At 56.5% G+C, this 17,358-nt stretch overlaps 1 protein-coding gene across 1 annotated transcript in view; it reads right to left on the bottom strand.

The window, feature by feature from the left end:
* Positions 1 to 2,564: 2,564 nt before the first annotated feature.
* Positions 2,565 to 17,358, bottom strand: part of PEBP4 (phosphatidylethanolamine binding protein 4) — a 308,133-nt gene continuing 293,339 nt past the window's right edge. The window contains 2 exon segments of the mRNA XM_004718169.2: positions 2,565 to 2,842; positions 15,830 to 15,943. Of these exon segments, the coding sequence (XP_004718226.1) occupies positions 2,697 to 2,842; positions 15,830 to 15,943 (260 nt within the window). The 3' untranslated portion in view covers positions 2,565 to 2,696.

The following is a 17,358-nucleotide window of genomic DNA, read 5'->3' as shown; positions in this document are numbered from 1 at the left end:
ATGAATCATGTAAAGTGCTCACGCTCTGGCTGGGATGTAGAAAGTGCCCAGTAAATGATATGGGATGGGCTGATGGCCATCCTGAGGTCAGTTCCCTCTGGCCCACTCCAGGGGCCATGGAGGCTCCCTTGAGTCTGTCTTAGCTGCTCGGTTATAGCTCTCGGACCAACCCACATGCACCCTTTGCCTCTCCTGGAAGGAGCGAGGGGTGCAGAGTCCTGCGGGCACAGAAAAGGACTCATGGCAGGCGAGTTTCCCCAACATCCCTTCTCTGCCACGGGAACCCCCTTCTCTGGAGCTTCCAGAGACCCACCTGTCCCAAGGGCTGGCTTTGGCCTAGAACCTGAACCAGTTTTTTCTTCTTCTTCTTCACATGTTGCAGTCAGGAAGGTGGGAGTCTAAAAGCTCCCAAACACCAGAGGTATAGAAAGGAGGGGTGGGTAGGTTGTACAAAAAAAAAAAAAAGAAAAAGGAAAGAAAGCAAGCCGATAATTTCCTCGAAGGATAAACATCCGAATTTTTTTTTTGTTTTCCCTCACCCAAAATAAACACGCTAGCCACAAGGAATTAAAAGCAGAAGAGGGGAGGATGTGTCTCGCTGGATTTGGGGTTGCTCAAGGAAGCTGACCTTCTATTTATCCCAGCCCTGGGCGTTAACTGGAGCTGCCAATTACACTCCTGTCTGGGGAGGTGGGGGTCGGGGAGAAGGTCCCAGGGAGTGTGTGGTTCACACACACGCAGGAAGTCCCTGCAGAGGCTCCCTTCCATGACAGTGCAAACAGATGGGGACAGGTCGGCACTGCTATCTTTCTGCTTCTTATTTTAGCTTTGCTTGCAAGCTTGCCTGGCAGGGTTAGAAGGGAGGGGGCATCTTCAGGGGTCCCTCTGGCCTGGTGCTCCTTTTGCTTTGGGCTGGAATCACAAGCCCTTCTAGAGAGCAAGCATCTAGAGGGGTCCACCACCTGGGTGGAGGGGTGAGTCTACCAGTGGGAGTCGGGGACCCCTTCCCAAGCCCAATCTCCCGCCTGATTGCATGATTCAAATCCCCAAGTGGCTGAGCCCTTGACTTGTGTGGCCCCTACGCCTTTCAGTGATAGTGGCATGGCGCTAAACAGGGAATGACCCCAGCTGCAGCCTAGCCCTTTCATCTGGAGGACCTCAAACCTCTGGGTGCCTATGAGTCACTAACCTTGCTGTACCCCAGCCAGGAAGAGGGGTGTTATTAACTCTTGGAGGGAAGCTGAGCTGAGGGGGAAGTTGGGAGCAGCTACCGAGAGGACCGGAGCATGGGAAGGGAAGGGGGCTGAGGAGCCATGAGTCCGGCTGTGAGTGAGACTATAGCAGAAAGGTGTCTCAAAGGATTTGGGGTGTGGGAGAGCCACTTGATCTCCAGAGAAGGGGGCGGGGGGCGCACCAGGGGTGTTGGATGCTGACATTCTTTTTCCTGGAAGAAAAGGGCTAGTCTGGGAATTTATTCATAGTTCTTCAAAAGTAGATGAATCAGGTTATACCACCACCCTTCCAGTTCCCCACCCCCACCCGCTCTCCACCCCACTGATCATCCAATGACCTCCATTGTTTTCCCATACAGTTCAACACTTGAATGTACTGCAAGGCCCAGTGTGTCACAGTCTTGGGCCACCTCTCCAACCAGTCTTCTCCTTGCATTCTGCACGTCAGCCTCGTGGCCTAATGCATCTGGAACATGCCACGTGTGCCCCTTGCAGCCACAGGACCTTTGCGGGGTGCAGGTGTTGGCCCCTCTGTCCCGAATGCTCTTCAGCACCATCGAGTCCCAGTGACCTGTAGGACAGGGCCGAACTACCTCTGTGACTTTCTGAGACTGTGCGGGAGTAGAAAGCCCTTGTTTTCCTTCAGAGGAGCGGCTGGTGTTTTCGAACTGCTGACCTTGCAAGGATGGCGGCCCAGGGCGTCGGGACCAGTGCTCCCCGTCCCATCCACAGCCATACTCAATCCTACCCAGCCTTTCGCTCCTGAAATGAAGCAGCGCTTCCTCAGAGAGGCCTTGCCTGAGCCTTCAGACCTCCTCCCTTCCTCCTCCGCCCGGCCCTCCTTGCACCCTCCTCCTTTGGCTGGGATTCGCTTGTGCTTATCCGATGCCCATTTCTCTCCCCTCCTGTAGAGTAAGCCCTCTGAGGCCAGCTCCAGGTCTGTCTGCCCTGCGTCGCTTCCCTGGCACCAAAGAGGCCAGGCATGAGAGAGGTGGCCTAGATGCCACCTGGTGAGGTGCACGTTGTTGAAGAAGGCCGGAGCTGGAAAGGTCCTCGGTGATAAACTGACCAGACTCTCCCTCTTCTTCCCACCTCGATTTCAGAGCCTTGGAAGATCAACCTCAGAGGGGATACGTGATTTGCCCAAGGGTACAGTTCAGAGCTAAGGGACCCCGCCTGCTGCCTCTAAGCCACCTTTCACCCCCACCTCGCCACCACATACGTGCATTTGCTAGAGAGCTCCAAGCCCTGGTGCCAAGCCTGGGCTGATGTTCTCTCGTTGGGTTTTGAAGAAAGACACGCTAAGAAACAAAACTCCAAACCAGACAGCGCTGGGTGATCTTGTTCTCTTTAGTTGTTTGGGAAGATAAGGGGCTGCATTCCCAGGGGCTAGCCCACTGCAGGTGCCAAGGTGAGCACACGCCTGGAAGACAGAGCCCAAGGCTCAGCATCCAGTTATCCCAGCTAGGGCTTGTCCTTGTGCCCACTCCTGCTTCCTCCAGAAGATTTGGGGCGCCGAGAGTCATGGTAATTTTGGGTCAAGAACTGCGTGGATGCTTCGGGTTCACTGAAGTGGAAGCGGTGCAGAAATTTTTTCAGATTCCAAGAGCCTGGAAGGACAAACGGACCACAGGAAGACAGTGAGAGAGAATCAGGAACTTGCAGGGTCCTGGCATGGAGATGGCAGAGGATAACGGTGGGTGGCCATCAGGCTTAAGGGGTCCAGTGCCTGGGGGTACCTTCTGGTTCCTAGCTTCGGAAGCAGCCCGTGGCTGATCCGGGAAGTAGCATGAATTTCTGGGTCACTTGCTCCCCAGAGGACAATGGGGCAAAAGACTCATCTGAACACACCTGGCTGGACTAAGACCCCGGGAGATTAAGAGACTCCTTCCGGAGTCTCCTTTGCAGAGCCTTTGACTTAGCATAACTCTGCCTTCTCATTTATAGGCAGAAAGGAAACACCCAATTGGATGGGTTGCCCCCTTCTTTTATCCAGCTCACTCTTCCGGAATGACCCCATGGCTGAGGCCCTCATGTCTCCCTCCCACCCCCCCACCCCCACTCCACACACACACCTGGTCACCCCAGCTGCTGACTTGAGCAGAAGTGTCAGTGCCAGCCTTGCCATCTTCTCCCCACAACCCCAACCACCTCTGCCCCAGTCCCAGGACACTCAGGGCCCTGGCTTCTCTCTGCACTTGGAGACCGGGATCCTGGAGGGCGAGCGGGGCATGGGAGAGCCGTCCCTGGTCAATGCTGATGTCAGAAGGGTCCCTCCTCAAGGGGAGAAAACAGATTGCAGGGGTAGCTGCATCTTCGGCAGCGGCAAGTGTGAACAGGCCTCGTGGCAGTGCCAGGAGGGCACAGCCTGCAGCACTGGGGAGAGGCTGAGGGAAGCGGTCAGAGGCATATTCCCACGCTCTTGTTTCCCAAACTCTGGGCCTCAGGCACCCCGGTGTACGGCTGTCAGAGTAAATACAGGATGGCCAGTCACATTTGAACTTCAGATAAAGGACACATCATCTTGGAGCATTAATCTGCCCCAAGTGTCGCATGGAGCATATTCCTAGTAAATTGAGTTATTTGTGTTTATCTGAAAGTCAGATGCAACTTGGCATTCTGTACTACTATCTTTCTTCTTTTTTTCTGCTCTTTACCTAAATCTGGCCACCGACCATCCCTGGACGGAGTGCTGGTGGGAGAACACTGCCTGGTGCAGTGCTGAGCCAGGGCTGATGGAGAACAGGAGGCTCAGGTATGCAGAGGGTCCTGGGCAAGGGGCTGGCTGGCAGCCCACAAGTCATCTCAGAACCTCACCTGGTAAACTTTGCCACCCATTTACCCACCTGTTGCTCTCTGTCTGTACCCCGTGCCATTTTTAATGATGAAGAATGCAAGTTCATTGATCTTCCCTCCTTCCCAGTGGCTATTTGCTCCTCAAAGGTATTCCCAAGGGGAACCCTGACCCCCAAACCAAGCCTACTGCGACGGGTCACTTGGATTCTGACTCAAAGCCGCCCCGTTGGGCAGAGTAGAACCTCCTCTACTCAGGGTTTCTCAGCCTATAAATCTGTCCGGAGCAGACTGCCATGTCTACTTCCGAGGGGAGGCTGGTGGGTGGGTTTGAATTGCCCACCTTTTGGTTTGCAGCCCAACGCATAACTTGTGACCCCACCAGGGCTCTTTTTTTTTGAGAGGACCAATTTCAATCCAAAGAATTAAAACACCTCTGGCAATCATGTTAATAACACACCTGCACAGGCTTTCTGGGCAGGAGCCCTGGTGACGTAGTGGGTTACTTGCTGAGTTGCTAACCACAAGGTCACCAGTTCAAAACCAGCAGTTTCTCCTAAGGAGTAGAAAGCCCTATCTTCTTCCCTTGGAATGGCTGGTTGGAATTGCCTCAATGGAAACCCTGTGGAGCAGCGAGTTTGGTTAGTTGGATAGACTTCCTAAAATGGAGCCTTGGTGGCACAGTAGTTAAGGTGCTTGGCTGTTAAGCGAACAGCCACTCCATGGGAAAATGACGAGGCAGTCTGTTTCCTTCAAGCTTACGGCCTTGGCGGCCCTGTGTGGCAGTTCGACTCAGTCCTACAGTGCCGCCGCCATGAAAGTCAGAATGGACTGGAAGTCAATGGGTTTGGTTCATGGGCTTCCAATTAAGTGTCAGGCACCTTGCTAGGAGCTGCATGCATCTTTATTCACATTGTCCGCACGACAGATACTCATAGCAGGCAGGACTACTGCTATTGCTGCAGTCCGTGGGTGGTGCGAGCCCGCCCAACACTTGCTGCTGACCAGCAGCGTGGAGGTTCAAGCCCACCCACAGGCACCTTGGGAGAAAGGCCAGGGGATCTGCTACTGAAAACTAGCCGTGGGAAACCCTGTGGCGCGCAGTCCTGTCCTGATACGGACACAATGGCAACTTTTTCTCCACCCTCCTCCCATTTGACAGATGGGCAGCACAGGCCCAAGGCAGGGCAACATTCCTGATGTTAGTTAGGGAGTGTCTTTGGGGGCAGAGGCGGGAAGGGGTGAAAGGGCCCTTTTTGACGTCCTCTCCGACCACTTGGCCCTGGGGTGGGACAAACGATTGTTTAACACGCTCGCTGTTAACCCAGAGGAAGGGCTGGAGCCTCAAGCCCACCGGAAGGGCCTGGAGAGAGAGACCTGGGGAGCTGCTTCCCAAGGCCAGTCTCTGGAAACGCTGTGAAGCCCCGTTCTCCTCTTGACACGCATGGGGTTCCTGGGTGGCGCGAGAGGTCTGTCCTTGGCCTCTAACGGAAGGAAAGGTTGGCTGTTCAAACCCGGCGGGCATCAAGGCAGAAGAAAGGCCCGGCAATATGCTTCCGCCAAAAAAAGGTGACAGCCAAGGAGACCCTGGGGGGTGGCTCCCTGGGTCACTCGGGTCCCCATGAGTTGGAGGCGCTTGGCAGCAAGGGCTTTGGTTTGGGTTTCCGCTCCCGTCTGGTTGGGCGGCCGCATGCCTGCTGCGCCGGGGCCTGCTCTGCTGGCGAGCGAGGGAGGCCACGCAGTGGCTGCATTCTCTGGCAGCCAGAGTGGCCAGGCTGCTCAGGAGGGCCTTGCTTGTGGGTTGGGCCGCTGCTGGGTCCAAGAGATGTCCTGCCTGCAGTGGGGTCTTTGGCTCTGGGGGTGGGGGTGGGGGCAGGCAGGGAGGTCTTCAGAGGCCCTGCGCCTGCCTGTGACGTTTGCATCCACTAGGAACCTTGACTGGCTGGAAAGAAACATGACCTTGTAGTGCCCCAGGGGAGGGGGGTGTTGGTGTCGATGTGTGTGCAGTCTAGGGCAGAGGGCTCATGTGAGCGGGTGCGCGGCAGGCCCAGGGGTGGGGTGGGTGGGCAGGGGACCTTCCCCACTGAGTAGGGCAGAAGGAGCCCAGGCGAGGAGGAGGGAATTGAAACTCATCACGAGGTCAATCGTAAGTTGGTGGGGAGAAATCCCCTCCACCCATAGGGAGACCTCCACAAGCTCAGAAGATCTCTCTTGAATGTTTCTAGGGCCCTGGGGACCTCCCAGCCCCTTTCCTGTCACATTTCCGACAGCCCTGTGGTTCTCGTGTTTCCTGGGCAGCTCCTCCAACCCCGGGGCCTGTTTTCCTTCATGTAAGCGGGGAGGGGTACAGGCTGGCCACCCGCTCGCCTCCTGCCACCTCCTCTCCCTGACTGGGCTGTGACTCCTCACACCCCTCCCCGGTTTCCTGCCACAGAGGGCTAGAGGAACTGACCCTGAGCGAGGGCTAGGAAGGAGAAGGGTGAGTCAGGCCCTCGGGGCTGTATGTGTAGAGAGACGGGGAGCTGACAGGCTGTGGCTTCTGTGGTCACAGTGTGGAGGGAAGCCCCTGTGTAGTGCTGCTCGGTGAGGCCCCTGCCCTGCAAGAAGAGGGTGGTACTGCTTCTCTGTGCTTGGCGCCAATCACTCGGCTTACACCCTGAACCCACTCAAGACGGGTGCTTCCGGGAACCCGGACAGGGTAGCAAGTGCAGTTCAAAGGCCTCTGCGGTGTGAGGGGAGGCCTCGATCTGGAGGCGGAAAGTAGGGGGCTGGTTGGTGTCTGCTGCTCTGCTCCCGAGCTGTCCCCAGACAGGGACAGACTCCATTTCTCCTCTGAGCAGGGCTGCACTCAGGGTGTGCACACTGGTCCCCGCACAACTTAAGGGGGCGCTGTTCCCAGCTTGCATAACCATGGCAGTGGCCATTCTCTCCCTTGTTGGTCACTGCTGATAGGGAAGATGCTTGCGAGCTGTTGCCATGCTGGCTGGGAGATGCACCAGCTGTGGGCCAGGCCCGGAGAGCTGGGCGATCTTACTATCAAGCTGTCGGGGATTCTAGATTCGAGGGAAAAAGTGAAGGACCCCTTTTCAACAGTTGGGGGCGGGGCCCCGGCATCTCAGCGGTTCATCGCCTGCGCTTGAATCCTGACCATCGCAAGAGTGTCTGGGAATGGCCTGTACGCAGGTCTGGGTGCTCACTCCTCCCTCCAGCTTCCCACACCTGTGTGGCTGGTTTACCAGTGAGCTTTTGATTGCTGCTGCCTGCCTGCAATCAGACATCTCTCTGGGGCTGGCATCTGGTGGGAGAGGCATCCAAAAGAACGAGAGAGTGATCCTACACCTCATCTGGCCCCCATCCCTCCTGTAGGCGTGGGCTGGCCCGCTGGTGCTCCTGTGCTAGGAGGTGAAAGTCTTGAGGGGGGCCTGGGACTCAGGGCTCCCTCCCTCAACACCGACAGCTGTCATCCTGGGACTCGGTCTGCTGGCCAAGGTAGGAACCTGCTTCACTCAGCCCAGGCCCTGCCCGTTACACCGGCTCACAATGGGAGACCATTGTTAGCCGCTGTGGAGTCTGCCCCCAACTCCGGCAGCCCACACGCACACCACGCTCAGGCTGCTGTGACCACAGGGCTTTCCTTTGGCCGATGTGTGGAAGGAAATCACTGGTCGAGTCTTCCTAGTCTGTCTTTGTCTGGAATGCGGTTCAGTGGCACGGCGGCAATAGGAAAGCCTTTACTGACAGATAGGTGGAGGCTGCAGATTGTACATTGGCCAAGCATCGAACCCGTCTATCCTGTGTGGAAGGACACGGATTCTGCCACTCAGTCACCACTGCCTCTGTGACGCAGTAAACGAAGCAAAAACAAAATCCTGAAACAAACTCACTTTCTTTGAGTTGGTGCCGACTCACAGTGACCCTGTAGGGCAGGGTACAACTGAGTCTCTGAGACTGTAACACTGAAGGAGTAGAAAGTCCCGTCTTTCTCCTGTGGAGCGGCTGGTGGTTTTGAGCTGCTGCCCTAGCAGTTAGCAACCCAATGCATAACCACTCTGACCCCAGGGCCCTGCGGTAACACACCCCTGGCTAGCAGCAGCAGCATCACTTTGCAGCCTGGTGTTAGCTCTCACACGGTCTCCATCCAGCAAGTCCATGCTTCTACGGTTCACGCTTCCCCACTAGCACGGGACAGCGGCTCCCTGAGGGTCTCTTCTGTAGGCAAGGGACATTTCTGACTTGGTCTTGTCATTTGGTCCTCAGGTCACCCGTAAGTGTTTCCCGCTTGGCCTGGGAAGTGAGGGTCAGGGTGTGTGTGTGTGTGTGTGTGTGTGTGTGTGTGTGTGTGTGTAGAACAAGGGGACCATGTCTGCCTGGCTCTAGTCCCCTGAGCTGCTTCAGCCTCCTGCCCAAGGCATTGTCTGCTGGGACCTGAGCACCTGGATCCCAGCTGCCCTGTACCCCCAGGCCGATGGCTGGGTCTGCTGGGTAGCTACCGTCTTCCCTGGCCTCACTGACTTGCCCCCCCTAGGCTGGGACACCTGGCTTCTTGTCAGGGGACTGCGGCCCTGAAGAAAACACGGAGATTCAACTCCAGTCTAATAACCGCCCCACCAAGAGCCGGGTGCAGGTAGGGCTGTAATTTGTCTGGCTGGTTGCGGGGCTGGCCGCAGTGATAGAAGCGCTGATGCCTTTCTGCTGAGATTAATGATGTCCTGGCCGCTGTAGGCGGGAGGCCCGAGCCTTTTATTTTTTTGTACCATGAAATGACATCCAGAGACTTCCACTCCGGAGCGAAAGGCCTTCGTTCCATCACATTCAATTACTCCCGGAGAATATTTGCTGATCCTGCCGGACGGAGAGGCATGGGGTGGAAGGGACCACTTTGACTTCGGTGGGAGTGAAAGGGCCCTGGAGGGGTGGGATGGAGGTCTGGGGTGGGGTGAGGAGTCCCCTCATCTCCTCTGGGGCAGATAGCCCAGGAGAAGTGGAGGGTGCAAATTCAACCCCTAACCACCTGGCCAGTGGACCCCGCCAGGCCTTTCTTTACCCTGTGGGAGGGAGAGGGCAGTGGGGACGGGGAAGTGGGGGTGGGGTGGGGAGGAGGCTTACAGCTGTTAATTTAGGTCGCAGCGATGGCTGGTTGGGATTTGGGGTGAAATGTGGGGACTATCTGTGTTTCTCCAGGGTCTGTCCAATACTGATTTGGATGGCTATTTGGCTTGACTGGAACATGCCTCTCAATGAGGTTTGCCAGGGCCCTGCAGAAGTTTCTGGCAGTTCCCAGTCAGGCGCCTGTCTGAGAGTTGCCCAGGACGGCTCCCACCTGGGCCATTGCCAGGCCCGAGGTCCTATCCCCTCTGCCAGGTGGGTGGGGCACCTCCGAGGTGGAGAGCTGCCTAGCACAAGCCCACACAGTGACTCAGGGGCTGGGCCCTGGGGGATTCTGGGGTCTGGCCAGATGAACCACCATGGGAGGTCATGGAGGGAGGTAGGGGGAAGGTGGTTTTGCAGTGGGCTGTGTGTTTGTGCCTGTCTATGTGTGTGTTGGGGGTAGGGGCCGTGTGAGTGTTGGAGCTGGAATTCAGGCAGGCCAGGTATGTGTGGAGCACTGGCCCCTTCCTCTGCCCTCTCGCCTTCTCATCTTCCCACAGCACACCTCGGCCTCTCTGCCACCAGGTCGGCTGGGCTTCCTCTGACTCCTCTCAGTCTCTGTCCCTTCAAGTCAATGCCTCCTCCTGTAAATGCGAGTTGGAGCAGCACTGCCGTCATGCCCTTGGCCCACACTTGAAAGCATTCCTCCCCCCCGCCCCCCACCCCGTGCCCCTGCCTCAATCACCCAGGGCACCCTCAGGCCCTCAGATGCCACAGTCGAGACTGAGATTGAAACTCCACTGTGTGGCAAGTCCCTGCCTGCCCCTCGTCTCTGACCGAGGTGGGAGAGACGGCTCCTCCTGAGAGCCGCTGAATTCAGGTGCGTGTGATGCTGGGGGTGGTGGCTCCTGGCTTTCTGGACCATCACCCCAAGCACCCCCTGCCTGCCCCCTCCCCTGCCATTTAGCAGTGCCCATTCTCTCTGAAGGCCCCCAGAGGCTGCCCTGTGAGGGGAGGGGCCCAAGACTCCCTCAGCCCCACTAGCTGTCTGGCAGTGCCGACCATCCTGGGCTGGCAGCCTTGGAGCGGGCTTCTGGAGCAAGCTGTGGCTTGCTTGTTCTCTCTCGGGGGGTAGAGAGGGGATTCCCCCCGGGCCCGATCACGAGAGGAGCGTGAGGCTGGCTCGTGACAGCTTTGGGCGAGGTGGCTGAGGTGTGGCATGGGGAGGACCACAACTTCTGAGCAGCTTCCCTCTCCACAGGCGCCGAGCCACACACAAGCCCCGGCCAGGGCAGGGGGTCTCTCCCCGGCTGCTGCTGCCTCTGACCCAGGAAGCCAGCAGCAGCAGGATGAGCTTGCCCTCCCCACACCCCTACTTCCACCAGAGCCCAGGTGTCTGGTGGTCAAGGCCAGGGGAGAGGGACGGTTGAGCTAGTGACAGGAAGGACAACACCACAACCAAAGTGCCTTCTCCAGAGGGAGCCAGCTCTTCATGCTCCCCTCCTGGGTTGCGGTTTCCTAGTTTCCAAGAAGGGGATGTTGCCCACCCAGCCCGTCCCACCCAGCTGGGCTCGCTTTGGCTGAGAGCAAGGTTGGGAAGGGCAGGGAGGCTCCCGGAGGGTGCCAGCAGCCCTGACAGCCTGGTGCGGGGCAGGGAGGCTGTGGACGCAGAGGGTGTCATTTGTGGGCACGGCGCTCACAGAGGTGGCTGCCTGCTCAGGTGCCGGAGGAAGTTGACAGTGTGTGTGTGTATGTGTGTGGGGGTGTGTGAGAAAGTGCGGATCCCTGTGTGTGTGAATGGCTTGTGAATGTGGGCCCGTGGGAGTGTCCTCCACACAAACTCGCTCATTGACGGAAAGTCCACAGCCCGCTGAGCACAGTGGCGGGCGGCGAGAAGGGACCAGGCAGAGGTGAGCTGGTCCCTCAAGGCATTCATTGTCTCTCGGTGGAAGTGGGACCCAGCCAAGTGCAAAGTGATTCGGGAACATGAAAGATGTAAAAGCAGACAGTGGACCAAGGGCGACCAAGTGCCACGCGAGTGTGGACGGAGCTGTAGGCACTGTGGGAGAGGGCAGGGACAGGCTTGCCGAGGGAACCCAGCTGATGAGGCGACTTGAACAGCTTCCACAGAGGGGACACCCAGGAACTGGTGGTCTAAGGTGGGGACGGCGCGCAGGTGCAGGGGAGGGGGAAGAGGTGGGGACAGGTTGGCAGGAAGATACAGTGAACCCTCGCCACTTTGCGCTTCGACTTCCGCGGCTTCACTCTATCGCGGTTTTTGCGTAACAGCGCCTGCTCTGTCATTACTGCCACTGATTGGCTCATACTGTACACGCTTGATGCCATAAATAATATAATAAATAATAAATGATAATTGTAACGTCCAAAATGTTTTACTGTATTTTCCCTTTTTCGTTTAATAAATTGGGTAATACGAGTGTAATGGTGACTAAAGGGTGTTTTTTCATGTCCTCTATGCTCTAACTACGAAAATATTTGATTTACAAATAAGGAATCCTACTTCGCAGAATTTCATTTATCACGGTAGGGTCTAGAACCGATTAACCGCGATAAACGAGGGTTCACTGTATAACTCAGGTGTTCCGTGGGAGTGGCCAGGTTGGCGTGAATGAGAGTGGAGGGCTCCATGGGTGTCTGGGCGGTGGGAGTGGTGGGTGCTGTGAGCTGTGAGTGCACACCCTGGAGGTAGGCCCCCTGGGGAAGGTCACTTGGTTCCCATAGGGCGCTCTAAGGAAGACACCATCATGGCTCTTATGGGTCTGGGGCATGGAAGGTGCCACGTGGGGGCCCACACTGTGAAGCAGACGGGAGAAGGCCCGCAGAGGAGGCTTGAGGGAATAGAAACTCCAAGTCTGAGGTGGGGACAAATGTCAGAGAAACTGGGCAAGCCCTGGCCAGAGCCTTGTCTCTCTTTCAACTTCACACTTTGCCCCTGCGACCTCCCTCTCTCCGGACATGTCTCCTTGGCATCTGGGACACTCCCTATGGCCCCGGCTATCCTCAGAGGTTCTTGCAATGGGTCTATGCCTCTGGGAGGACAAGCACACGGTGGTCCTCGGAATGGAGCCCCGCCCCCTGCCCCCTTCTGCACACACACACCATTGGCACCCAGAATTTTCTGAATTAATACGGAAGGCATGGACAAATCCTGACAGGCACGGTGCAGGGAATGGTGATGTAGAGGAAGGGGCTCTATCTAGGCAGGATGTGTCGGGCCCGAAGACAGGGATTCCTCAATGAGAAATCCCACCACTCTTCTCCCAGGGTCCGTTGCTGTGGTCGTGGTAGCCCTTATCTGATGGAACATCTCCATCAAGACATTTTGGGGGGTTGGCCTGGTGAGTCAAGCCTCCCTCATCACATCTGCCTGTTCAGACGTTCATCTGTTAAAACCCTGATGTGAGGAGGGGTTGGTGAGCGGGGAGGAGCTTTGTTTAGATTGTAGGCCAACAAATCCAATCTTGATGATACAGGAACCGAGGCCCAGAGAGGTTAGGTGGTTTGTCCAAGGCCACACAGCTAGCATTTGTACATCAAGATTTCCTCCTGGGGTGGTAAAGTCTTCTCCCTCATTTGTTGACTAGGTGTATGACGTGATCCTTGGTTACCTCCACAGATATGTGCTTGTCTGCTTACCTTTTCCCTTCAGCTCCTAGAAGCGGTTCCTACTGGTTCACCCAGGGGGCACAAGTGGCTAGTTACACCATACACACCCCTAGTACCTCCCCACCCCTCAATACCTTCCCATGAAAAGAAAACTGGATCAACGCAAGTCCTGGGGCCTGTATTCCCTGGCAGGGCCCCATGTCCTGGCCTCTGGAGCTCCATGAGTCTCCCGGCATGGTCCAGGTGCTTCAGGCAACACTAGGCCTTTGGAGTTCTAGCATTGTGCAAGAAGGACCTGTCACTTCTTTTGCAATGACCCAGGATTCATCCAGGAACAGATAAGACCTTCGCTGTCCCGTGACTTTCTACCTTTGGTGGTCTACTGTTCTTCCCCTTTCCCCCCACTCTGGTCAGTTCTGCCCGCTACTCTAGATTAGTCATCATTAACATGTGGCTTCTTTGTTTGTTTGTTTTTTTTTTTACAATCTCTTTTTGTTTGTTTTTTACAATCTCTCGCGAGTCCCCATGGTTGATTCATCTAAGCCAAACCTTGTCCTACCGTTCAAGAACCCCCATAACCTTCTTCTTATCCCTGCCCCTCACCGAGGGTGCTCCTTCTCACTCTTTAATCTTTGCAGCGCCAAGCCTTCCCTCACCGAGAATGCCTTCTGTCTTTCACTCAGTGATTCAAGTGACTTCCTTGTGCAGGGCCCAGCTCACACCCCACCTTTCCCACATAGCCTTGGGGTGCTATACGTCACCTAGCTCCAGACCACCATCTTCCAGATGTGCACATTGAGGCCCAGAGAGGCTCGTTGGCTTGCTTAAAAGTTAAATCACTAGCTTGAGACAGAAGCCGGGGTTTCCTCACTCTGCCTGGGAAAATCCCTCCCTTGCTAAAGGGGCCATGGCATCCTGGAAGGAGTCGGATGATGGGAAGGAGCTCATCCTTCAGGACACAGGATCGCCAGCCGGACTTACAGTCAGAACTGCACAATTAAGCTCTTAATTATAAGCTGCTCTGCATTGTTATTTAATTGTTTCAAGATGGTAAGCTCCTGGAGGGCAGGGGAAATGTTCTGTGCCATCCAGCTGTGTCCTCTCTGGGGGCCCTAGCCCAGTGCTAGGCACATGAAAGGCACTGTATTCTACAATACAGACCGGGAGCCTGGCCGGAGCTTGGCATCTGGGGGAGAAACTTGTCACCTCTATGTGGCGGCAGGGCACATAAGAGCACAGAAGCCAAGGGGACCTGGGGCACATGCAGCTCCAATTTCTAAGTTCTCCGGTGGGTGCCAGGCAGGGGGTCAGGGGTGCCACACGAAGTCAGCACTGTGGCACAGATGCACAGAAGCCCCAAGTGGTTTCCAGGCCCCGTGTGTGAACATGCCCAGCTTCCTCGGCCGGCCTGCAAGGTCAGAGGACACCAGTTCAGGCCTTTGCGAAGCACACAGGCCACCGCCTTTATGAAGGGAGTGATCAGACCTCAGGGCAGAACCGGAAACCATCTTTTCACTGGCACCCTCCCTTGCTTTCTTACCCTTTCCCCAGCTTCTCTTAATGCCACGGTCCGGTGTGCTTTCTCCTCCCTCAGAAAGTGCTGGATCCTGTGGGGGCTCTTTAAGGTTCCCCTGCCTTGGGGCATTGGCCTTGTGACTTGGAGTCTAAGGGCAGCACCAATGGGCTCGGGTTCCGTCTTATTTGACGAGAATCCTACGTGTGGCTGAATCTTCTGGGCTGGAGTGCTTGCACCTAGTGCCCCCAAATCAACAGGTGCTTCGGGATGTTCTAGGTGCAAAGGGTACCCGGGGGTGGGGGGTGGGGCCTGGCGTTCACCTTGGCCTTAGCAGTCATATATATCTATATGTGTGGGTATTATATATGTGTGTGTGTGTATACACACACACGGCTCCCTTTGCAGCCAAACTTAAAAGTGTGTCTCTGGCAAAGCCCTCTGAGAAGATTTTTCAGATTGGTGAGGCACAGGGTGCTGAAGGCAGCCGGCTAGGGTTCACTGGTGGAAAGGTCGCTCCGGCTCAGCTTCCCGGTGGCCCGGAGTGATTGGCGGCCCCAGCTCAGCTCACAGTCAGAAGCGCACATCGCTCCGTGGGCACTTTGGCTCGAACACTCCTCTCCTCTGGAGCCTTGGGCATCAGGATGGTAACGATCCCATCCCTGGCTTCCCAGTGGGTGGAGGTTGGTCAGGGTCACTGGGTAAGAGGACATGGCTGACGATACCCACCCACTCAACCTTCTGCTAACCTGGGGGATGTGCTCACAGCACCCTCAAAGTGGTGTCTTCTCTTCCAACCCGGTCTTCCCTTCCCTAACACTGGGGAGGAGAGAGAGTGCACAGGGAGGGCTTTCTGTCCTATTTCTCTACCCCCTCCCCACACACCCTCCCAAAGAGAAATCTGAGCATGGTGTGGCTCACATGAAGCCAGGTGAGTCACCTGCCACACTGCAGGGTGGCCAGGTGTCTCCAGCTCCTCTTGCTGCCTCAACCAAGCTCTGGGAGGGCAGCAGCCAAGCAGAGCTCGCGGAGGGCTGCTCGGAGGGGCTGATGGGAGGAGGGCCACTGGGGAAGTCTGCCCACCACTGAGACTAGGCGATGGCAATGGCACTGGCAGACCGGGCAATTAGCTGCCAATGAGGGCAGACCAGCAGGGTGGCATTCCAGGGCCCTGCTGCCCAGAGCATTCTCAATTACAGGGTACAATTATCTGCAGAGGTGGTATGGGGCAGCTGCCTGCACATGCTACCCATGACACTGGGTGGTGTGGTGGGTGTGCTGCTCTCTCTGGTCCCAGCTGCTCCCCTTGGGACCCTCTCTTCGATGTGTACACCCACTCCTCCTCCCCATGTCTCCATCTTGTTCTATGGAACTACTTCTGTAGTGGCACCCGCATCTGAGGCCAACGTCCCCTCTAGGACAGCCATTCAAGTTCAGTTCCAAGAACCCCCACCCTTGACTCTAGCTTCATGGTTGGCTGTGCACAGGGCTGGGGCTCAGGTTCCAAATGTCCGCGAATGCACTGTGGATCCAGTGCCGTCCCAGAATCGTCCTCAGCTTCAGCTGGGGCGCTTACCTCAGGTCTTATTTTCTTTGGGCAGGAGAGAGATGGGCTTTCTTCCTTGGAGGTAGATGAAGAACTGGTAGCGGTGGAAGCCAGTATGTGCTGGTGGGGACGGCGGATGGTAGGCTGTCGGTGGAAGAGGAGAAGTGGTTGGCTTTACTTCCCCGGGCCCATGAGTACCACCCATGAGTACTACCCACCACTACTCCTTACTCTGCAGGTCCACTGGCCTGCTTCGGGGATGGGGGGAGGGAGTGCCAACTCTATGTATTTGCATAGCTCTTGCTGACCACCCTGGAGACCCCAGGGGTGGGCTCCCCCATCGCAAGCAACTAGGGCTGATGTTTGGCAGGATCACATCTTCAGCATCTTTGTCTCAGAAGCACTTGGGTTTTCTTTGTTGGTAGGGGGCGGGGGCGGGGATGGGTGGAAAGGCTCTGGGCTCGTGTGGAGGTCTGGGGAGCCAGCAGCGGTGGCGACGGGGCTGCTGAGGCTTCCTGGGTGAGTGGGTGGCGGCTCTGTCCTCTTCTTCGGTCTCTCCTGATGGATTTCCTGCCTCCAGCCAAACCCTCTTCCTCCGGGTGTCGATGTGAGGGTGTTGGCAGGGTTTTTTTATTTATTTTCTCAGCATTTCCATATGAACTCAATCCACAAAGAAGCCAATTTCTTGGCGGGATCCAGAGGAGCTGGAAGTGGTTACAGGGGTGGGTGGGACTTGGTTCAAAGGTTTGATCATGGAGGCTGTAGGCTCTGGGTGCTCTGGGCAATGGGGAGCCCACTCAGGCTCTGGAGCGGAAAGCGGATCTCCGTCCAAAAGGCGGGCCCTTTGGGGGGCTGGGGTAGAGGGGAGTATTCCTCCCCACTCCCCCCCACCCATGTCCATATAGGGTCCCAGGGTTTTGCTGGTGCTGGACTGGTCTGGAAAATTGGGTCTCTTTTCAAGAATGCTGTGCCACTGCCCAGTCCTGGTGCCCTCTCTGAAGCTCACTCTCCAAGGAAGGGCATCGGCTGGAGCCAAGACTCCTCCTGGAGGGACATGAGGACTGAGCACTTGCCACCTGGAGGCTACTAGTGGGAGGGAGCGTGGTGCTTCATGCCTCTCCTGCTCCTCTTCCAGTCACCCAGCAAGAGAGCAACCAGCGCTCCTGAGCAGCTGGAAGAGCTCCTCACTGTGCACTTCCGGGCCTCCATTGCCAACAACCAGGGGACTTCCTCACTGGTCGCCCTGCCCAGGGCTTTTGGAAGGCAGACCAGCTGTGGGTGGTCAGAGTGAGAAGGGTGCTGGGCACGCTGGGGGCTGTGGGGGTTGTGGTTTGTGTTGACACTCATGCGCAGCCTGGAGGAGCCGAAGCTGCTTTTTCCAAGCGTCCCTGTCAGTGTAGCGGTGTAAATGCAAGAAAGTCAACCTTTTTTTTTTTATAAGCACCGTCTATGCTGAGAAAGACTGCAGACACAGGCGGCGGCCAGGGTTCCTCCGTGTGCATGAGTGTGGGGAGGGCAGACGCCAGCGGGCCAACTTTTGGTAAGGCAGGTGGGTGTGT

The sequence above is a fragment of the Echinops telfairi genome, unplaced genomic scaffold (genome assembly GCF_000313985.2).
Source record: "Echinops telfairi isolate 266 unplaced genomic scaffold, ASM31398v2 ScPeMD7_9;HRSCAF=40, whole genome shotgun sequence".
Taxonomy (NCBI): domain Eukaryota; kingdom Metazoa; phylum Chordata; class Mammalia; order Afrosoricida; family Tenrecidae; genus Echinops; species Echinops telfairi.
The sequence above is the reverse complement of the archived record's forward strand: the minus strand, read 5'-3'. Positions and strand labels throughout refer to the sequence as shown.